The following is a 23,183-nucleotide window of genomic DNA, read 5'->3' as shown; positions in this document are numbered from 1 at the left end:
GTGCATGTGTGTACGTGTGTGCATGTGTGTGCATGTGTGTGCATGTGCGTGTAGTGTTGGCTCTATTTCTAATCAGTTAGTTTGTTTCTGGGCCTGAGTAAATCCCTGGCACCATATGGCTCAGTTGGTTTAAAGATTCACATTTGAACATGCACGACACAGCACCAAATGGATGGAAATTTCATTTTAGGTTCCAGCTACAAACACGTTTGCTTCTCAGTTCACAACTCTCTTCCATTTCCTACTTCCTGACCTTCCAGCTCATCTGGAGTCTCCCATTCTACAGATGCCAGATCCCCAAAACATCCCAGAGGACAAATCAGCTTTCCCTCTGGTGCTCTCCCCTCTCAGCTTTTATTACCATGGTGGTTTGAGTGTCATTGGCCCCCATAAATTCATAGGGAGTGGCACAATTAGGAGGTGTGGCCTTGTTGGAGGAAGTGTGGTCTTATTGGAGGAGGCTGGATGACACACACCTTTAATCCAGACCTTGAGGCTGGAAGGTAAACCTTTAATCTGGGCCACACCTTCTGTGGGAAGTGTGTCACTGTGTGTGTGGGAGGGCGGGCTTCGAGGTCTTTCTCTCAAGCTTTACTCAGAGTCGACTTCCTGTCACCTCTGAGCCAAGATGTGTAGCACTCTCAGCTCCAGCACCACATCTGCCTTCATGCCGCCAGGCCCCCTTCCGTAGCAGACTGAGCCACTGAATTGTAAGGAGCCACCACAATTACATGTTTCCTTTATAAGTGCTGACGTGGTCATGGTGTCTCTTCATGACAACAGAAAGCCTAAGACAGGAACACTGACCAAACTGGTCTCTCCAACTTCTGTTTAATTTATTTTTGCCTTATACATTACGGTTGAGAACCCAGAGCTGTGGTAACTATAGCAACAATGACCACTGCAGCAGAATCTTTCTGCTTCCCTCCAGCCCTGTCTACCTCTGACTAGTCTCTACATTCTTCTACATAGCAGTTGAGAACTGGGTGGGTGGAAAAAAGAGAGGGCAGGAGTTGGGAGATGCCATGAAGTTCTCCTTTGTGACTGAATCCTCATCTGGAACATTGTAGGGAGATACTAAAATCAGCCACCCTATCTGAAGAAACTGAGAAGCAGCTGCTTTGCTTGTGAAGAGTGATTTTCAAGAGTTGAAAGCTAGTCATGGCTAATATTTATTTAGGCCTTATTACGTACGAAGTACCATTCTCACCATTCATCCAGAATCCCAATTAATCAGTGAGTTGCTATTCTTCTCATTTTTTTGGAAGGAGGAGCCTAAGGTACAGAATGGTTACTTATCCTGTTCAAAACCATACAGTTGATAAATAATCAATCTAGAACCTCGAACTCCAAATACTCAACGTTCACCACGATATAGCCAACGACATCCCACAGCATCCGTGTTCAGATGTACCTTGTTCTCGAGCTGTGCATATGAGCATCTTTTCCAGGATTTCCATTCTGAACCATTGCTTTCTTGGTAGAGCCGCTGGAGGCAGTTTTTGGCATTGCTGCTCTCCTCAACTTGACACCTGCAGACACGGAGAGTAACCACATCAGAGTATAAAACTTTAGAAGAACGTGTCCACAGTTGTGTTAGATCTTGCCTTTCTGGACTGCACTGCCGCCCTCAACAAAAGTCTAAGAAATAAACTTTCCAGATTAGGGTGATGTCGGGGAGGGGAACATCAAGTTATGAAGGATCCTTGTGTTTTAAAACTCTCACCAGATAGAAACCTATCCGTGTTCATTTGACCTCACTTGGCAGGCCCGCCTCCTAGTTAACTTTCTCTACAGCCAGAAGGGGGCAGACTTACTCTGTCTGCGGTTGCACTCTGCTGCGCTGGGTGCTGTCAACATGGCAAAAGGGTGCAAGGAGCGGCGGGGCAACAGAGCCGGGGAGACCTGAAAGAAGACAGCTCTGTTTTACAGCTGTGTGAGCCTTGTGTAGGGAGCACCTGCTACTTACAGCACATGGTGTGTCTCGCCAACCCCGAGTCCTGGTGAACTGTGTCGATGAGGAGCCCGAAAGGAGGGCAATATGGTCTTCACTTACAGCCTCTGCCCTTGGCTTGGCTCCCATAACGCAGATGTCCCCTTTGCACCAGACATTCCTCACAGCTCCCTCTGCTGGCAACAGTCACTTTTCTGCCTTAGACTCTTGCCTTTCCTTTGCCATGGAGCTCAAGTGTCCCTTGTCTGAGTGAGGAACTTGCCCTGACAACCTGTCCCCGGTAAACCAATGCACAGTATAGGCTGGGCATTGCTATGTATGCTACTGGGAAGTTTTTTTTAACACACTCTTAACTTTATCAGAAACCTTTTTTAAATAAAAAATATAATTATATCACTTCCTCCAATTTCTCTTCTCCCTCCAATTCCTCCCATGCCTGTTTGTCTCTAACTGGTGGCATTATTATTATTATTATTATTATTATTATTATTATTATTATTATTTATTGTTGTTACATGTATATAAATGCATAAATATAACAATACACCCCGATGGGTCCATTTAGTGAGACTTGTGTGCATATGATCCAGGACTGACTACTTTGTATTAAATAACCAGTTAAAAACCTTAGTCCAAGTGAGGCTTACTCCTCCCTGGAATGTTTAAAAGCACTGGTGTGACTGAGCCTAATTTACATTTTAAATTCATCTGGGGCTCAGTTTAAAAAAAAAACTTGTCTACCATGCAAAGATTCCTGATTCACTCCCAGCATTAAATACACACACACACATACACACACACACACACACACACACACACACACACACACAATTAAATCAAAGAATAAAATCATCTTGACTTCTTTGTGAAGAACACATGGGAAGATGAATGCAGAGAGGCCATTTAATCTCAGAACCTTGGAGTGTGCCTAACAGATAATGGCGCCCCCTCCCCCCAAAGTTCTTCAGTAGCAGAAAAACTGCTGCTTTAGTTAGGGCACAGTAGCTAACAACATGGGTGCCATTCTCAAACTAGTTGAGTTTGATGGTGAGCTGCATCCCAGTAAGGCCTAGCAGCAGGACACTTGCTGCTTGTATGTTCTGTATCATAAAGACACGTGTGTACTCCGCAATCAGCTTAGCACACACACTCTGTTCTTAGATTGCTTATTCTGAAAAAATCCTTTCCAAGCCTAGATGCCGCTGGAGGAAGTACAAGGGTGATCCCAGCAGACACTCAGCTGACCCAGCATTTTAAGAGGTGCCTGAGTTCCAGCACCGTCTGCATCGGGAAGAGTAGCAGAGATGGTAATGAGAGCGGGACAGATGTAACTGGTCTTAGACATGGCTGCCTCGCCGTCACAGCGCGGTCTTCCGCACCTCCTCTAACGTTTCTATTTTTATCTTTCACGTGGGAATCTCCAGTTCTTCAGGAAGGACTTTAGTCCGTGGTGTGAGAGGGAGGACAAGAGCGGAACCAGCCCTGTTTGTTGACAACGTCTCCTTCCTACGCACATTGTGTCACCGTTGTTACCTTTGTCCGATGTGGACGGTGTGTGGTTTTGCTGCCAGACTCTACATGATCATTTTGGTTCCTGGTGATTTGCCCAGTGCTTACACCATTGGTGCTGTCCCACAGTTCAAGGCAGCTACATCCCAGCTTTGACCTCTTTTCTAGGACTGTTTACTCTTGGCTGTTTGTGCTTCCTACTGATTTGATAACTGCATGTCAATATGCGAAAAGAGTAAGAGAAATGGGCTGAGGGAGGAAGGAAGGAAGTGTGTGAGTGTGTGTCTGTCTGTCTGTGTTTGGGAACGGAAGGAGTTTGCTAGCTTGCTGTCTGGAGAGAGTTAGTCTCTGGTTTACTTTATGGGGAGATTTGAGACTTTCACAACCATGCATGCTCTAATTCATGAGTGCTGTAGCTCTCTACTCAGGCCTTCTCTAACATCAGCAGCGTTTGCAGTTTGCAGTGTAGAGCCCTTGTGCAGATTCTGTTAGATCCCTAAAGTTTGCAGTGTAGAGCCCTTGTGCAGATTGCGTTAGATCCCTAAAGTTTGCAGTGTAGAGCCCTTGTGCAGATTGCATTAGATCCCTAAAGTTTGCAGTGTAGAGCCCTTGTGCAGATTGCGTTAGATCCCTAAAGTGTCTGTTTTCATCTTATAGTCAGTATCATCTATCCATACTTCATTTTCTCTTTACTCCTGGCTTCCAGAAAAGAATTAAGGTTTTACGCTGATCCTGCATCCAGCCAACTTTGCTAATCCTGCTTATTAATAAACAGTGTGCTGATTCTTTCGGGCTTTCAAAGTACCCATTATGGCATTTTAAAGAATGACAGCTTTCTGTATTCCTGCTGACCTTTTGCTTAATTATTTCTTCTGTCAATGTAAATTAAATATGAAGGAGGACAGTGAGTACTATTTATCTATTTCCTTATTATTTTTTATTTTATGTGCATTGGTGGTTTACATCTTATGAGAGTGTCAGAAATCCTGAAACTGGAATTACAGTTGTGAGCTGCCATGTGGGGCTGGGAATTTAACCCAGGTCCTCTGGAAGAGCAGCGAGTGCTCTTAACTTCTGAGTCATCTCTCCAGTCCCAAAGATTTCTTTATTTATGTGCATGAGTGTTCTGTCTGCATGGCTGTCTGCACACCAGAAGATGGCATCGAATTCCATTACAAGCCACCATGTGGTTGCTGGTAATTGAAATCTGGAAGTTTAATCGCTGAGCCATCTCTTCAGCCACTGATTTATTCCTTACTTCAAGGAAGACACTGCATTAAATATAATCTTTGCTATGGATTTTAAAATATACTTTAACAGGTTAAGGAAATTTTCTATTGTCTTACTTTGATAAGTATTACTTTATTGTGATAAAAAAAATAAAGAACTTAAAAGTATTATCTTAGCCAGGTGATGGTGGCAAACACCTTTAGTTCCAGCACTCAGGAGACAAAAGCAGGTGGATCTCTGTGAGTTTGAGGCCAGCCTTGTCTACAGAATGAGTTTCAGGACAGGTTCCAAAGCTACATAGAGAAACCCCGTCCAAAAAAAAGCTTTATCTTAACTATTTAAATATTTTTGGGTTACCTTTGACATGAACAGTAATTTTCAGTTTATAGGAAAAATAGTGGGGACTATGTAGGAAACTCACACACACACAGCCTCCTCTCCATCAATTTTCTGTCCCACAGTGGAACACTTACGACTGTTCATAAGCATAGGTGGGCACATCATCACCTAAATTCCAAAGCTGTCCATTTTTCTCAAGGATAAATCTGCATTTCCTTTTGTCAAATGCTTTTCTCAGAACATATTTCTCAGGTGAAGGAAAAAGCTCAGTTGTCAAAATGCCTACTATATGCACACGAGGGCCCGAGTTCGGAACCCCAGCTCCCACCTAGAAGCGTCATGAAACACGCGTGTAGCACTAGTGCTGTAGCCGTGGAGAGTGGACAAGGATGACATCTATCATTGACCGTCAGCCTCTGCACACGTGTGCAACCACAAACATGCATGTGTATATACATACAAATACATACAGACACAAGGATAATAAATGGTAAGACGTCTCTTTGTCCTCTCTCAGTGAACATAATTCATTGTTGAGGATTTTATATGCACAAGAGGTTGGTTATATAACTTCCTTTTCTGTGTGTGGTTTCGTCAGGTTTGGAAATAATGGCTACACTGCCTTCGTATGGATCCTTGGAGTTCTGGGAGTTTGGTGAGGCGGGTCCCATTGTTTCCTCCTCTTATCTCCATGTTGAGGCATGGCCAGCAGTGTTCCTGACTGCAGAAGTGCGGTCACCTACTCTTACCCTGCTAAGAACAGCCTTTAAGGCTGAACACCCTTCAGCCTTCAGGTGTAAAATTAGAAATCCCTGATTGCGATCACATCGCAGCCGTCTACTAACTCATGCCTAGAAAATGCGACAGAAGTGTCTAGAACCCTCCCAAGAGTCATCTTCTTTTTTCCTTTGGGGACAGTTAGGCATGCTGTTGTACAGATAAAAATCTGTGTCTCAATCCTTCCTTCAAGCTAAATGTGGCCACAGCAGGAGGCTTCAGCCAGTGAAGCGCAGAACTGCGCTCTCTGTGAGACTCAGGACACATTTCCTCTGCAGCAGAGGTGAGCTGGAAGGCTCTCCAGCAATCATGCTAGACAGCCAGGCTATGAAGTCTACCAACACATAGAGGGCTGAGCAAGACTGAAATGAAGTCTGCGATGGCAACAGACCGTGTGGAATTGCGATGCATGTAACAAGTGGGCCATAGTTCCCTGTATCCATAGAATTCCTGTTGCATCATCCAGGAAGCAAGTAAAATAAGCCACACCCACGTTAACCTGCAAGGCTGATTGGCTGATTAGAACTTTATCACTATGTAGCGTCCTGGGAATGTTACAGATTCAGAGCCCCTTTATCTTGATTCATCTTTAGTGCTACCCATTCATAGCCCAACTCTGACTTAACGCCTTTGCAGCTATCAGACCAAGAAAACCAAAGCCAACCAAACATACAAACACATCCAAAGAACAGCAGCAACGAAACACCTTCAGAATGTACTAACAAACCACTAACTTCTACCCACCTGAAAGCTAAGAATGTCATCAAGCAGTATCTGAGACCTACGACAGAGATTCCCTGGCTTTGCTGAGACCCACCCACCTCATGTTCCTACCCACGAATTTGGAAAACCCCTCCCTTCTTTATAACTTTCTTTGGTAGCATAACTATAAAAACCTCATGACAGCATTTACACACAGAAGCGTGGTATTTGAGACAACCTCTGTGCTCCTGAGCTGTGGTCACTCACATTTGGTTTAAAAATAGCAGAGCTTGGGGGCTGGAGAGATGGCTCAGTGGTTAAGAGCATTGCCTGTTTTTCCAAAGGTCCTGAGTTCAATTCCCGGCAACCATATGGTGGCTCACAACCATCTGTAAAGAGTTCTGGTGTCATCTTCTGGCCTTCAGACATGCACACAGACAGAATATTGTATACATAATTAATAAATAAACATTTAAAAAATAGCATAGCTTGGGCTGAGGAGATGGCTTAGGAGGTAAAGTGCTTGCCACACAACTGCAAAGACTGGAGTTAGAGACTCTTTGCCCATGTAAAAAGCTGGTGTAGAAGCACACGCCTAGAATTTTAGTGCAGGGAAGGAGGGGCTAACAGGAGCCCTGCGGCTTGCTGGCCAGACAGTGTAACTGAAGAGGTGGGTTCCTGCTTCCATGAGAACCCCTATGCCAAAATATAACATTAGTTCAGCCTTCCACACTCAGTGCACACTTATAAATGTGTGCATGCATGCACATGAATGCGTACACACACATAACACATGCACATACAAGTAACTTTTCTTCCCTTTGTGCTTTGTTTTTTTTAAACATATTTATTTATTTATTATGTATACAATATTCTGTCTATGCGTGTGCCTGCAGGCCAGAAGAGGGCACCAGACCCCATTACAGATGGTTGTGAGCCACCATGTGGTTGCTGGGAATTGAACTCAGGACCTTTGGAAGAGCAGGCAGTGCTCTTAACCACTGAGCCATCTCTCCAGCCCCCCCTTTGTGCTTTGTGTCCATGTAAAATTATGTACATTTAACTACATTAGTGATATAAAGAGTTGAGCATAAACATAAACTTGGACCTCTCCCTTCAAGAAGCGCAGAACCTATTGTGATGGTTAGTTTTGAGTGCCAATATCTCACTTGGAAGGAGACTCTCAATCAGTAACTGTGTAGATTGGGTTGGCCTATGGGCATGTCCAGTGGGAAATACTTTCATTGCATTAATTGAGGCGGAACAATCCTCCCCACTGTGGGTGGCACTGTTCCCTAGTAGCAGACAGCAGATTGTGTAGCAGTGCAGAAGCAAGTCAAATACTAGCAAACATGCATTCACTTATTACTCTCTGCTTGACTGGGGATGTATTGTGACCTGCAAGCGCTCCAAGCTCCTGCTTCCTTGACACCCCCACAGTTATGGACTGTACACTGAAACTGTGAGTCACATGAACCCTTTCCTTTTAAATTGTCAGGTTACATTATCAGAGCAACAGGAAACAAACTAAAATACCTGTTTAGAAAGATGATCTTACGGCACAAAAAACTATCAGAAAAGAAGCTTTAGGTCAGTGTTGGTAATTATGGCTGCTGTGTGTCAGGTGTAAGGAAAGGGAAATAGGCTTCTGTGTTGTCCTTGATAAAAACAAAACCGAAAAAGCAAGTATTTATCAGCTCCAGTGTTCCTGCCGCAGCTGAGATTTGCAGAGGTCGCAACTGACCTATCGAATAAAGTGTCCCGAATCCTGATAATCTGTGACTCACATCAGCCGTTCATTTAGCTTTCTGTGTGGGTTATAGGAAGGATTATTATAAAAGTATGGTGATGCTTGGATCCTAATCTGGAGTTAATCACGTTTTCTTAATCTGTTCTCATCGTCTCTCTGCTAAAGGATTATATGAATTACATCCTAGTCCGTGAGCTTGCTAAATGCCACAGCGCAGTCAGCCGAAGCTTTCTGGAGCTGAGGGAAGATGAGTGTGTATTAAGGCATGCGGGGACTGATCCATAGAAGGCATGGAGTGGAGACACAGGGTTAGGGTCATATTTTTACCTCTGCAAACTGAAGCAATGATTTATTAAAATATTGCTGTGGCAACAGTAAAAGGGGAGGAGGATGAGGGGAGGAGAGGTGAAATGATATAAATATACTTTAAATAAATAAATTAAAACATTGTTATGACCTCATCAGGCTGAAGCAGGGAGGACTCTGACCCTTGGTGTCAAAACAATTGGATAGAATCTTAAAGCTATCAGGTTTACCAAAGATGAAACCAGGTATCTTGTCTGGAAAAATAGTTCATGCATATCCAGGGTGTAGTGATATTTCATTTGTATTTTAATAAATAAAGCTTGCCTGAAGATTAGAAAGTAAAACAGCCACTCTGGTCAGCCATACAGACCAGGCAGAGGTGACACACAACTTTAAGCCAGTTCACCATGGAAGCCTGGCGGTAGTGGTGCACACATTTAAACCCAGCACTAGAGAGGACTATAAGACAGGAGAACACAGGTCTCAGCTCAGTTTCATTCTGAGATTCCTGGAGGCAGGATCGCCATTTCTATCTGAGGTAGAAGTTTTGGTTGGCTGCTTTGCTTTTCTGATCTTCAGGTTGAACCCTAATATCTGTCACTGGGTTTTTATTATTTGTGCTGTCCAGGGGATTCTGAAAATGTGGCTGGGTTATTGCAGAAATATATTTCAGAACATTTTAACTTTGATGAAAAAATTTACAAATTACTGGGAAAGCCTATGCCTCGACTGATGCGATCCCATATATAGTAGTTTTTTAAAACAATGACTCATCTTGGGGGGAGGGAGAGGCAGAAAAACAGAAAGAGACAGGACAATTCATCAGAAAGATGGACAAGTGACTTTAATACATGCTTTCCCAAAGAGGAAATATATAGTTGCTGATTAGTGATCAGAACATGAATTATAGCCACAGGTGATGGAGGCAGGGGAATGACAAGTTCAAAGCCATCCTTTCCTACATAGTGAGTTTGATGTTAGCCTGTGCTGTAAGATTCACTCTCAAACAAGCAAACAAATCCATACCCGCCCCCCAACAAAGTGTATGGCGAACTACTAATTTACACATTCGCTCTGTTTCGAAAACATTAGTGTAGATAGCATACACTGTAACACAGTATGTAGAACAGTGTAATCACTTTGGAAAACAACTGACTTCACGGGAGTGTTGAGAAGCCCATATTCCTTGGCTTAGCAGCTTCCTAGGCACACACGGTCCAGGAACTCGGCTGCTCAGCAGAACCTGCTCGACAATAGAGGAGACAACTTCCTCTTATGCTGCAAGATACCGTATCTCAATAAACAAAGAGGAGAGATAAAGGGCCTGGCTCCAGCCTCTGGCTTCCGTATGCAGTTGCATGCTTGGGCATGCACACACATGTAAATATGCATATACACATAATGCACCCTGCACACGCATATAAACATGCAAATCAAAGATGTTCTGTGATTGAAGAGGGCAAATGATGTCAACCCTGGGCCTCCAAACACAGGTGCAGATACGCACACACACACAAAGGCTCAAGATGTAGCTCAGAGATAGTGTGCTTGTCTAGCGGGAGGAGGAGGCACAAGGTCCTGTCTTCAACCTCAGCACTGCGAAGCATGAACAAAACCCATCACTGTGTGAGGTAAAATGGCAAATACATGAAGTTGTATATGCGGTGAGAGCAAGAGTGGCAGGTGAGACTGGTAAGCCCCGGACACCATCTCGTGCACTCGGTGGCTTGTTTGATTAGTCTTTATACTTTAACTATATATACTGTTAATTAGGACATAATTAATATTGGTGATATTAATTATCACCCTCTAGGACCTAGAGTCTAGGTGGACATAACTAATATCAAAGGCATAGTTTTGATTAATGATTACTCCAATGTGTTAAAATCCAGTTTTTGCTGGGCAGTGGTGGCGCACGCCTTTAATCCCAGCACTCGGGAGGCAGAGGCAGGCAGATCTCTGTGGTCTGAAGCCAGCCTGATCTACAAGAGCTAGTTCCAGAACAGCCATGGCTGTTACACAGACAAACCCTGTCTTGAAACACTCCCCCCCCCCCAAAAAAATATTCAGCTTTTGTTGAAAGTATAGGTTCACAGGCAGACCTCTGTGAGTTTGAGGCCAGACTGGTCTACAGAGCTAGTTACAGGACAACCAAAGTGATTACACAGAGAAACTCTGTCTTGAAAAACCAAAAAGAAAGAGAGAGAGAGAGAGAGAGAGAGAGAGAGAGAGAGAGAGAGAGAGAAAGAGGAAGAAAAAGAAGAAGAAGAAGAAGAAGAAGAAGAAGAAGAAGAAGAAGAAGAAGAAGAAGAAGAAGAAGAAGAAAAGAAAAGAAACTGTAGGTTCTTCTGTCTCCAGCAAGGCCCTCATCTTCATGTCTGTACAAATTAATCTGGGGAAAATCCTTCAAGAAGAGAAAGCACATGAAGTAAATGTGAGAGGTAGAGGCTCCTGGTACTGGCAGGGAAGAGGCTGGTGTCCCCGGCAGGGTGGGGTTTGCAGTAATGGCAGTCCTGCGGAAGGCTCCCATCAGTCATTTAACCGATAGGTGTGGTCCCACTTAACCCTCACCACAGTCTGGTGTGTTGGGGAGTAACCGCAGGCCTACTTACACATAGGAAACGCGAAACCAGGGGAAGACAACTTATGGGAGGCCCACAGCTAGAAAGGGATGGATCCAGGTCTGGGCCCAGTCTGCCTTGCCCGGGAGTCTTGATGTTTGAGTGTTGCTTAGGATGGGGTGAGTTTGGGGAAGGCAGAGGAAAAGCTGAGGACCTGAGGTTCTTTATTAAGAGCCCTTCTCTCCTCCACACACTTTTATTCTCTTTGCCTTCCTTTCTTTTGTTCCCTTCTCTTCCATCAAATGAGACTTGATTTATTTATGATTTTTCTTCAATTTAAATCAAGTTGGGCATTTTAAATTTATTTGAAAACAGTTGTAAATACCTCACACTTATGTAAAGCCTTGAATTGAACCTTCTCTGGGTCCAGACTCCTCATCAGAAAAACGAAACAAAACAAACAGAAAACCAAATACCTTATTAACAAAAAATGACCATCTGTCGGACACCTGTGGCTGACAGTGAACAGTACCTGCCTGTGCCGCCTTTCTATCACCAGGGGGCAGCAGAGAGCCCCAGAAAACGGCTCTAGGCTGCACACAGTTGCCACAGGTCCTTTCTAGTTGCCGGAAATTCATCCTAATCTGATTTGTTTTCCCCCCGAGTTTTAAACTCTGGCTTAGAAACTGTTTCAGCTGTTGCTTAGGAGACATTTTATCCAAATGAGTCAAAGGTCACTCCACTGTAAGTAGTAATTAAAGAACCTTTGACAACATCTATTGCTTTTAAACCACTCTGACTCCTAATTAAAACCATTACTTTTGAAGTTATGTTAAACCCCCAAAGACTGTTTTAAGAAAGTCCTACAGTTTAACTTTTGAAATGCTACATTGAGCATACGCTGAGAGATCCTCCTGGTTCCCCATCCAGGTTGCAGAAAGGTCCTTTAGGTGGAGCGGAGCCTGCGATTCTGTTGGTAGGAGCTCCTGGCAGGGATGGGGAGGGGCTGCTAGCGTTGCTTTCGCAAACCACAATCATTTGGGGAACTGGATACCTCAAACAGGCCAAGTTTGCATTGTGATAATAATATACACATTTGATTAGCTGGTTAATGTTTGGATACATAGAGCAGTGAGTCTCAATGAGAAGTGATTTTTGTTCCCAGGACACATTTGGCAGGCAGGAAGCATTTGTAACTGTCACAAATAGAGAGAGGTTTCTTGCCTCTGCTAGCTGGTGGCCAGGCATCGTACTAAACACTTCACTGCACTTGGCAGTTCCCAGTTCCAGCTTCCAACACATGCAACACAGAATTGTCTGGCTCAAGAGGTTAAGAAATCCTGACACAAAGCTAGGCTTGGTGGCGTATCTCAGGGCTCGGGATACTGAGATGAGGATTGCTTCAAGTTCAGGGGCCAGTTTGGCTATACAAAGAGATCAAGGCTAGCCTGGACTACATCACAAGACTTTGTCTCAAAAAAGAGAAAAATAAGCTGAGTGTGGTAGCTCACGCCTTTAATCCCAGCAGTTGGTTCTTGGGAGGCAGAGGCAGGTGGATCTCTGAGTTCCAGTCCAGACTGGTCTATAGAGTGATTTCCAGGACAACCAGGGCTACACAGAGAAATCCTGTCTTGAAGAACAAAAAAAGAAAAAAATAAATAAATGAAACTGATGTATAAGAACATAGAGTAATTCAGTTGCCCAGTCTTGAGTTCCAGAACCTTGATTCTAGCTATTATTTTGAGGTTTTCATGTATTAAACACTAAGGCTTCATTGGACTGATTTGCTTAATGGCCACAACAACCCTACCTTCTAGCCTTGATTTTACGAACGGAGGTTTATAGATATTGGAAATGATCATTGAATTTGGTGGAGCTGCAACTGAAACCCAGGCAGTCCTACAGTTGAGCAGCAGGTAAATTCCTCTCATATGTGAATCAATAGATGATCGCAGCTCATGGCCACAAGGCAGCACAAGTTCCTGAGGAAAATCCCTGGTGCAGTATGACCCAAGTCTCTTCCAAGCGGGTCACTTTGTAGACCAGACACATCCCCACTTCTCACTGTTGGTCTGATGGTGAGGATAAAGACTACGTGCCAGTGAACACGTCTTCCATGACGGACTGAGTGCCCGGGCAGACATGCCCACATGTTAGCAGCACGGCCTCCTGTGCTCAGATATGGACATTTGCAAACCATGACCGATAACCCCACCAAACCAGAAGGTTACAGCCTCGTCCCCTTCAGAATGAAGCATAGGAACTGAGACCTAATCAGTCAACCAGTGTAACTGACCACCTCCTCAAAGCCAGAAGATGAAGGGCAGAAAATCATAAGTGAAACCCAGTGAGCATATTTTGGCTTGGGACGTATTTTGGTGAGGGAGAGAGAAGACAGGGCCACAGAAAGAATGCTTCTGGGAACTGAGCAGTGTGGTGTGTGTGGCTGGGCTTTCTTCGACTTAAAAAGCTGCCCAGTCCCTTGTGAGCACCTGTCAAAATAAGCCTCAGTACAGAATATGAGATTTATATTTTTTAAAAAAAAGGTGTTGTGGGATATTTGTACTCTGTGTGAAGTTGTGTTTGCTGTGATCGATGTAATAAAAAGCTGAATGGCCAATAGCTAGGCAGGAGAGATAGGAGGGACTTAGGAGCAGAGAGAGGAAGAGGAGGATCTAGGCGCAGAGGAGATGCCAGAGGATGCGAAGAAACAGGAGGTTCAAGATGGAAGACAGGAAATACCACGTAATAGAACATAGATTAATATAAATGGTTAAGTTATAAGAGCTAGTTAGGGAACCAGCATAAGCTGTAAGCCGAGCTTTCATAATTAATAAGAAGTCTTTGTGTTATTTATGTGAACTAGAGATCCAAAGGAAAATCCATCCACAAAAAGACACCTTGCCCGACTTGCTCACTGGCTCATCCTTGACATTCAACCATGCAGTTTGAAAGAGCAAAAGAACAAGCAGATAAGCAATGCTTGTGGTCAGGGAGAAAGCTGTGATTTCTGCAAGGACTGGGGGAATTTGGATCTCAGCAGGTGCTGAGAAGAAGGTTTCAAAACCTCAGGACTCGGTTAATACTTGGCTGTGGAGGTGGATGAGGTAGGCATTTGAACTTCTGTGAACCATTGCTTGTACAGTATAATCTGCAGGTACAAGAACAGGGGATAAATAACTGCCCTGTGTCAGTGAGCCTGGCCCTGCCTTGACCTCCTTCTGAATCCTTCAACCTGCCTTGTGGTTGTGACCCACTGCTTACACACTGTGGGTTGTGGGTACAAGTGTTTGTGACCCACTGTTGACATTCTGTCATCTACAGGTGAGGACACAGGGCTGGCAACTGTCCTGCGGCTGTGTTCCTAGGGTGGGCAACTCTCCTGCGGCTGTGTTCCTAGCCCTGGTCTATGCTCGACTCCCTCCCACGTCCGAATGAAACATTTGGGACAATGAAACAAGAGACAATGAGCAGAAATAAGATCAGGGGGTGAGCATGCTGGCTCAGCCCCTCCTCCCCCTCCCCAAAGAAATTTCCGGCGGCACAGGGATCGTAGCTAGTATTTTAACTCTCGTTGAGTCTTCACATATTTATAAACTGTGAGAACAGAACTGGCTTGAAAATCATTCAGGATACTTTTGTTTTTCAAATATAGGATCTCAGGTAGTCCAGGTTGGCCTGAATTACCTATGTTGTCAAGGATGACCTTAAACTCCTGATTCTCCCGCCTCCATCACCTAAGTGCTGAGATTACAGGTGTGTGCCCCCACAGCTGGCAACAGAACACTTTTTAAGATAAAAGGATAAAATGTAGAGGCCCAAGGAAGGAAAGGGGCACCTTGAGGGCTCTGAAGAGGGAGAAAGAGAGCCTTGCACTGGGCGTCCTGCCGGGGATGCCCAAGGCGTCAATGAGAAAGGGGCAGGGGCCACCATTTGCTATGTTTTTTTTTTTTCTTGAGCATAATCCTTATGGATCTGGTCCTCATTCTGGAGGTAGAATACGTCAAACAAATGGCAAGGTGTGACTTTCTAGGTCCGCGTTACTGAAAGCACAAATGAGAAGTTACAGTGTGCAAAAATGATGGGCTCTGGACCCCTAGCCCAGTGCCTCTCTGCTGCCAGACTCAGCCAACCACAGGGCTCACCAGGTTACCATGTGCAGCTCCTCAGCCCTCCACAGAGCCCACCAGGTTACCATGTGCGGCTCCTCAGCCCTCCACAAAGCACACTAGTACCACTTCACTTAAAAGGGAGCATTTTACAAGCACATGTAGCTCAAGATAGGGATGTATCTGGTTTTTACCTTTATTAAAAATAGAATTATTGCCAGGTGGTGGCGGCACTCACTTTTAATCCCAGCACTCAGGAGGCAGGCAGATCTCTGAGTTTGAGGCCATCCTGGTCTACAGAGCCAGTTCCAGGACAGCCAGGGTTACACAGTGAAACAGCTCAAAAAACAAAAACAATACAATTATTTATTTGGAGTGGGGAAGGGGGTGGACAGTTGTGTCCCACAAGCATTCATGCAGCAGTCAGAGGGCAGCTTTCAGGAGTGCGTTCTCTCCTTCCATTACATAGATTTTTGGGAATTGAACCAGGGAGTTGGAATTGACTGCAGGAGCCTTTTTTCCTGAGAAATCTCAATACCTCAGTTTTTACTTTTGGACATAAAATTGTTATTATCTGATGCCTGAAAGTATATCATTGTGAATGTATATTCAAAGTCTGGGAATGCAGCTCAATGGCAGAATGGATGCTTAGCAGGTAGAAAACTCTGAGAAGAGTCCCCAGCAACACACACACATACACACACACACACAGACACACACACAGACACACAGACACACACACACACACACACAGATGCACACACATAAAGAGCTGTGAACATTGGGCTGGGGATATGTCTGTGGTAGAGCGCTTGTTTAGCTTATACTCATAAACAGGCCCTGAGTTCAATCCCTCGCATGTATATATTCTTGGTATCAATAATCCCGTATCACCCATACCTTTGTAGAATCAGGTTCAGTAGAAGAATAGGCCCCGTAAATTTTCAGGACTTCCTCAATTGGGATACTGTTCTGTGAAACAAAAACAGTGTGTTGTCATATTGTGGCTTTTTCTTTATTAAAAAACCAAAATTACTACAATTACAATGGGTCTAGTACAGTATAAGGCAGCACAGCAACTCGGTAATAACTCCTAGATTATTGTGTAAACAAGTTTTCTAGACATTAATATCTCTCATTTTTTTTTCTTGTACCAGAATGAGCTTAGAAATCATGAAATGAAGCTGAGTGTGGCGGCACACGCCTTTGATTCCAGCACTTGGGAGGCAGAGGCAGGTGGATTTCTGTGAGTTCAAGGCCAGCCTGGGCTACAGAGTGAGTTCTAGGACAGCCAGGGCTACACAGAGAAACCCTGTCCTGAAAATGAAAATAACAACGAAGAAAAAAGCCGGACACAGAGTGCTCTTCTCCTCACCAGTAAGACTCCCGCGAAAGATGACAAGATCACCGCTTCGCGCTCTCTCCGGTTTGGATACGTGGATCTGCCGCGAAGTGGCGCTTTCCTAGGGGGAAATATGGATAGAGAAGGTTGGGGTGTGCATGTGCGTATGGAGGACCGAGGTCAGCTTCGGGTGTCATTTCCCTGGAGCCATCCACCTTGGTTTCTGAGTCAGGGTCTCTCACCGGACCTGGGCTCACCATGTAGGCGAGGCTGCCAGCAAACACCAGGAATCCACACCCTTGCCTCTTTAGTGCTGTGATTATAACGTTATGCCACCATGCCCGGCATTTTATGTGGGTGCTGGGGATCAAATCGCACAGTAAGGCTGACTGACCCATCTGTCTTCCAGGCTCCTATTGTTCTTTTTAATACCTGCCAAGGTGATACTAATCCATAAGTAACCAGCCATGGTTGTGGATTATCCACTTTTAAAGTAGGATTAATATGATTGATTTTCTGTTGATCTCCCAACAAAGTGATGAGTTTTTCGTTTTTGTCCGTTTTTACTAAAGCGGTCACAAATGCTGACTGGCCCCATGGGCTAGCAGGAATCCACTCTGCTTCTCATCGTCTACTTGGGGAAACCTGCCTTACTTTACTGTAAGCTTACTTTTAGGGAGGCTGGGATACCCATAGATTCTGGGAACGGGTCTGGCCACTGTGTTCTATGTGTAGACAAATCAGGAAACAGAGACACTGAGACACATGCCACGTCTGCTTGTTGTTTGTTTAAATCTATCCTGGTTTGAACTGAACCTTGTTCTGAACTGAGATGACGTGAATAGTGTCCACCCAGGAAAAGAAACTGGAGGTAGGATCTGGTAGCATCAGGTGAGGTTTAAAAAAAATGCACTGTGTGTGTGTGTGTGTGTGTGTGTGTGCGTGACAGAGAGAGGGAGGGAGAGAGGAGAGAGAGAGCTTAGAAGACAAGACAATTTGAGGGAATTTGCTCTCTTTCCATCATGTGAGGCCCAGTTATTGAACCCCGATAGTCAATTTATTGGCAAATCCTTTGCCCCTGGATTTGAATTACTGTGCCTAACAGTCCAGTTCACAAACTTGGAAGATATACCGGCAATCAAACTTGCCTCCCCGACCTTCTCTCCTCTTGATTTCTCATCTCCTCCTTGCTCCTCCGTTAAAGTTGTTCAAACTGCATTTTCTGCTTATTACAGTCAGTTCAGTGACCTTGAGCCCCGACCACTGAATAGAACTGGTCTCTGGACTTTGGAAAGAGCTATCTGATCACAGCCCCTTAGTTCCCTGTTCTGACCAGTTGAATGTGTGTGCTGAGTCACTACACTTGAAGGAAAAGGCTGATGAGCTTGGGGAGGAATTGATCACATAGACTCAAGTACTTAGATGCTTCCATGCTCCAGAAACTGTGTAAGATGGTCCTTGGGAAGCAATTTCAGGTTCTACCTACAGAAGTAACCATTGAGACTAATAGCTCATATATAATACAGTGAAATCACGCTTCTCATAGGTAATACAGTGAAGTCGTACTTCTCATAGGTAATACAATGAAGTCACGCTTCTCACAGGTGATACAGTGAAGTCACACTTCTCATAGGTAATACAATGAAGTCACACTTCTCACAGGTAATACAGTGAAGTCATGCGTCTCATACATAATACAGTGAAGTCATGCTTCTCAGAGAAAGCTTCCCATGCAAGATTTTTTTTAGACTTCACGGAAACCAATGATTAGAAATACAAACTAGGTGAGCACATCTACAATGTCCTCAAACTGCCCATGGAGCGTGTCTTCAGGTTTCTGGCTGGAGGAGAAGTTTGCCCTGTGTTTCTACTTCAAAGAGCCTCCTAAGAAGACACCGGGTAGGGCTGGACCATCCTCCATCACGTTGTGAAAGGGAAGACCGCAAAGGCTGGGGAGACGGCTCAGTAGGTAAAGAGCTTGTCTTGCGCAAGCATGGGTCCTGAGTTTGGAGCCTTCCCTCATCATTCATGTAAAAACCGGAGCATGGTGACACAGCCTGCAGTCCTAATACTGGGGGCGTGGAGATGGGGACAGGCGCTCTCTGGAGCTTGCTGGCTAGCTAGGCCTTCCGGGGTGAGGTGCAGATTCAGTGGGAGACGGATGCTACTTCAAAAACTAAGATGAAGAGAGACTGAGAAAGACACTGACATTGACCTCTGACTTCTGCATACACCCACATCCATGCACAGGAATGTGTGTGCATGCCTACCTCCTCAACCACACTAAATAAACAGATAGATTAAAAAGAAAAACAGCCAATGTATTTCAACTTACACTTTCTCCCACTGGAGCCAAGTTAAATCTTCTGAGGGATCTACCCATTGACAAGCAACACTGACGGCCAGGTCATAGTGGGCCTGGAAGCAGGAAATAGAGAGCGGAGGGTGTGGGTTCAGATTTTGGACAATCTTCCCTGGACAATGGCCTCACTAAGCCCCATCCTCTGTCAATGGTCGACTTAGGGAAGATCCTTATTTATTAACAGCCTCACGCTCAGTTAGGGATATTCTAGGACCCAGACATTTACTTCATCTGCCAATAAGCAGTTACATGCTGTGTGTCATCCAGAAAAGGGAAAACCTCAACTGGCAGTTGGGGAATGTGGCCTCGCACCGGGCTTGCCAAGGGCTCTGGAATATTCCTGGGTGAGGCACTGACAAGTGCTGGGCCTCCCTCTTCTGTGGCTTAAAAAGGCGAAAGGAGAGAGTGGAGAAAGAAGGCCGTGGAGAATATTTTCTGGTCCTCTTTGGTGTCAGACTGTACTCCAGGGGACAGAAGAGGTGTGGGACCCTGGAGGGAGGCACTGTGGCGCCCAGCTGAGGAGACAGAAACAATCCTGGCTGACTTCACTGAGGAGGCAGCCTCAGGGCTAGAGCCTTGGAAAGGGGGTTTATACAGACGGAGAAGTTCATTCCAGGGGGGCACGGCGTGAGCAATGGGCCAGAGAGACCTGACTGAGAGGTAGGTGGAGAGCCTCACACCTGGTACAGAACTGAAGGTCAATCTTTGGGTTGACTCTCATCACAGCGGGGACCTTCCTGCAGGTCGACTGTCAGCTCTGTTTACCGCTCACTACCAACACTTCCTTTCCATCACCATAGCCAGGAAGGCGAAGGCTGGTCGGGGATTGGTTAAGGTTCTAAACATTTCTAAATAATGTAATGATGCCCTCCAGGGACCTGACTTAAGTAAAATGTCAACCTAAATAATAAATAAGGGGTTTGGACCATGGTCACTTGGTGACACTTCATCAGGAGCTTGATGCTTGGACCAGTTACGCTGGTCGTGTTCATTAGAAATACAAGCACTTAGCCCTACCCTGACCTCCAGAATCAAACCAGCTCCTTAGTAAAACCTCATTAAAGTTTGAGAAGCACTGCTCTGATCTGTTTAATGTCCTGCGTGGTGTGCACACAAAGCGGCAGGCTTAACTACAAACCCTGGCTTTACACAGAGGGAAACTGAGGGAAAGAGACTCATCCCTCTCAGCGCAAGGCTAAGTCATGGGTGTGTGTGTGGGGGGGGGGGTAAATTGAGTTTACTGATTTCGTTTGGATTGAATTTCTCTGTAGTTTCTTCTCTAATTTCTGTGTGACAATCCAGCAGAACGTAACATGAGCCTGAACTCAGTAAGAAGAACGAAAAGGATTCTAGGGTCATGGATCACTTTGCCTTACTGCGCTTATGCAAACGATAGTAAGTGATTAGAATTGAGAACTACCCTATTGCTAGTTCTGGCAAGGTCTTTAACACAGTGAGTCAACACTTTATCTTGTAGTCATTTGGCTTTAAACCTTTTCCCGCCTAGGTTTATTTTCATATTCTCTTTTTGCTTTCTATTTGGTGGGTTAAGATGATGATAGGGACAACTTAGGGTGAGGAAAGCATAGGGAAGAGGACCGGGTGCCTATGTGGTGTGCGTGCGCGTGTGCGCGTGTGCATGTGTGTGTGTGCGCGTGCGTGCGTGTGTGTGTGCATGTGCTTGTGCATGTTTGCACACGTCTGTGCATGTATGTGCGTGTGTGTGAGCGCGCGTGTGCACGCGTGTGCACATGCTTGCGCCCATCCGTGCATGTGCATGCATGCGTGTGTGTGTTTGTTTGCATGCATGCATGCATGCTTGCGCATGTCTGTGCATGTGCATGTGTTATAAGTTACACAGGCATTTGATCCCTGTTCTGGCCCCTTATTACCTACAGAACGCAATGGAGTTGCACCAGCAGGACATTCTTTACCATCTCATCTAGAAAGGTGAGTTGGCCTCTTCCTTTTGGATCAAATTCATTTTCCCGAAGTCTGATGCCAATATACTCTCCCCTTAAAAGCAAGAGAGCAGCATTGAGCTTTGGGGAATGATACAGGGTTCTGTCTTCAGAAAGAGACATTCTTCCCAGTCCCTCCCCCCCACCCCAATAAAAATGCAACAGAAGTCATTGATGGTCTAGAAGCTGTAACATTCAATATTGGCTTGGAGAGTGATCTCCAAAGGCTTCAGGTTTAAAACATCTAATGATAATGAACTTAAATCACATTTATCTTAATATTAAAGTCATCATTGGAAAGCAGGAAGGATGTAAAATGTCAACACATAGAAAAGATTTTTTTTTGTAAGAGGAGGGCTAAGCTCCCTGTATAAAATAAAAGATTTCCTGCTGGGCATTATAGTCCATGCCTTTAATCCAAGCAAGAGACAGAAGCAGATGCAGCTCCTATGGGTGTTTATACTCTAAGAAGAGGAGGCTATAACATAACAGAATATATTTCTGTAATATTTCCCACAGAACACATCAGCATTTGACATTATACCTGGAGTTAGCATGGTCAGCAAGGAAATTATCTATCTATCTGTCTGTCTGCCTGCCTGTCTGTCTGTCTGTCTGTCCGTCCGTCCATCCATCCATCCATCCATCCATCCATCCATCCATCTATCTATCTATCTATCTATCCTCTGTTTGAGACAGGGTCTCTATACAGTCATGGCTGTCCTGAAACTCTGTAGACCAAACCAGCCTTGAACTCACAGAGATTGAGCTGCCTCTGCCTCCCATGGTGCTGGGATTGAAGGTGTGTGCCTCTACACCTGCCAGAGTCACCATGCTTAACTACTGTTTGTGTTTTTTTGTTATAATGGCTCCAAACGCAATATGTAAACATGAGTGAATTCCATACATGTTTATCTGGCATTTCTTAAAGATTTAGTAGAAGACAGTCATTTTATAAGCAGACAAAGGACATTTGATGAAATCTATTATATGGTCTTTGATGAGAAAAAAATCCTAGGATTGTGGGAACAATACATACAAAATAAAATATGTCCTCTTCTTGTTGTATGAGCAGTGATTTTTCACCAACAGTTTTGAAATACCAGGTTAAAGAAAAACTGAATGGGATGGGGGAAATCTGTGGGAAACTTGATCTTTTTTTTATTAGCCAAGAAAGTTTAGAAATCAAGTTGTTAAGCATGGCAATAGAAGTGGCAGAGGCTCTGGTTTAAATGCTGGGCCCCAGGGCACATCTAGGCATCTGTATCTTTTGCCACTAAGTGCTGCCCCTTTCGGTGGTGCATACTGTCCCTCAGGCTGTGGGGGAGCCTGCACATGCATGCTGCTGTAGAAGCATTTGCCCAAGAGATTCTGCATCCTGCCCTGAACCGCATATGCCTTCATGGCAGAGACAGAGACCAGAGTGGCTGCTGGCTTTCTCCTGCAGAGCAGCGAGATCCCTCCTTAGCTTTCTGTGCACCCGCCAGTATCCAGGCCTTCTATCTCCGCGATACTCACAGCAGCCTCTTCACCGCCTGCTTTACATGCCTCTTTTCCATGGCAGAAGGCTGGGACTGAGCGGATAGCTTGTGCTCCACTTGATAGCCTTGAGGAAGAGCAGTTTCTGCAAGCTTAGAAACTACAGCAGCAAATCAGAGAGAATATGAATTAGGAACGCTGTTGCTGCAAATACCAGTCATGGAGTCCGAGGCTGTGGAAGGGATCCAAGAGCATCCAGAATTCAGAACTCCCATCCAGCAAGTTCCAACTCAGAAAGGGACCTGGAGGCTAGCCCTGGACCTTGTGCCCATTGGACAGCTTATTCCTTTCAAATTTTAATTACAAAAATTATTAAGTAACTTAATTTTGTGTACATATGAGTGCAGGTGCGCATGTGCCGTGGCACAAGTGTGGAGGTCGAGGACAACTCTCGGAAGCTGGCTCTCCCATGATGTCACCCAAGAATGGAACTCAGGTTCTTAGGCCTGAGTTTAAGTATCTGACTAAGTATTTTGCCCTGCTGAGCCATCCAGCTTGCCCTCTTTCAAGCTTTTCTCACGCTCACTGTGTGCTCACCCTCACACTAATCTATATTGGAAAACAGGATGGTTCATGCAGCCCTTGACCAGGCTCTTTGGGCAGAAGCACTCATACAGACTGACTTGTGGTCTGATATTATGGAAGTGTCCTGTGTGTGGCTGACACCACGAGTCCCAGTGTGTTTGACAGCCCATGAAGGAACCGCCCATGACTTCCCAGAGCTGTCACTGACTGTCATTTG

General features: G+C 44.9%; 1 protein-coding gene across 1 annotated transcript; it reads right to left on the bottom strand.

Moving 5' to 3' along the window:
* Window positions 1-612: 612 nt before the first annotated feature.
* Window positions 613-22,461, bottom strand: C8H2orf80 (chromosome 8 C2orf80 homolog). Its single transcript, XM_038341059.2, has 8 exons — window positions 22,421-22,461; window positions 20,876-20,957; window positions 18,915-18,997; window positions 16,613-16,700; window positions 16,138-16,209; window positions 1,818-1,905; window positions 1,415-1,532; window positions 613-703 (listed from the first exon to the last, which is right to left on the bottom strand). The coding sequence occupies exons 1-8, from the start codon at window positions 22,459-22,461 to the stop codon at window positions 613-615; spliced, it is 663 nt and encodes a 220-aa protein (XP_038196987.2).
* Window positions 22,462-23,183: the final 722 nt, after the last annotated feature.

The sequence above is a fragment of the Arvicola amphibius genome, chromosome 8, assembly GCF_903992535.2.
Source record: "Arvicola amphibius chromosome 8, mArvAmp1.2, whole genome shotgun sequence".
Classification (NCBI taxonomy): Eukaryota; Metazoa; Chordata; class Mammalia; order Rodentia; family Cricetidae; genus Arvicola; species Arvicola amphibius.
This window is presented reverse-complemented; position numbering and strand designations above follow the sequence as displayed.

Coding starts and splice junctions, on each gene's coding strand:
- C8H2orf80 (XM_038341059.2), bottom strand. CDS start 22,461: ATGGAAAAGAGGCATGTAAAGCAGGCGGTGAAGAGGCTGCT. Junction 16,210..16,612: donor CTTTCGCGGGAGTCTTACTG/GTGAGGAGAAGA, acceptor TTTGTTTCACAG/AACAGTATCCCAATTGAGGA. Junction 704..1,414: donor ATGCACAGCTCGAGAACAAG/GTACATCTGAAC, acceptor CTTACAATTCAG/TGGCTCAGTCTGCTACGGAA.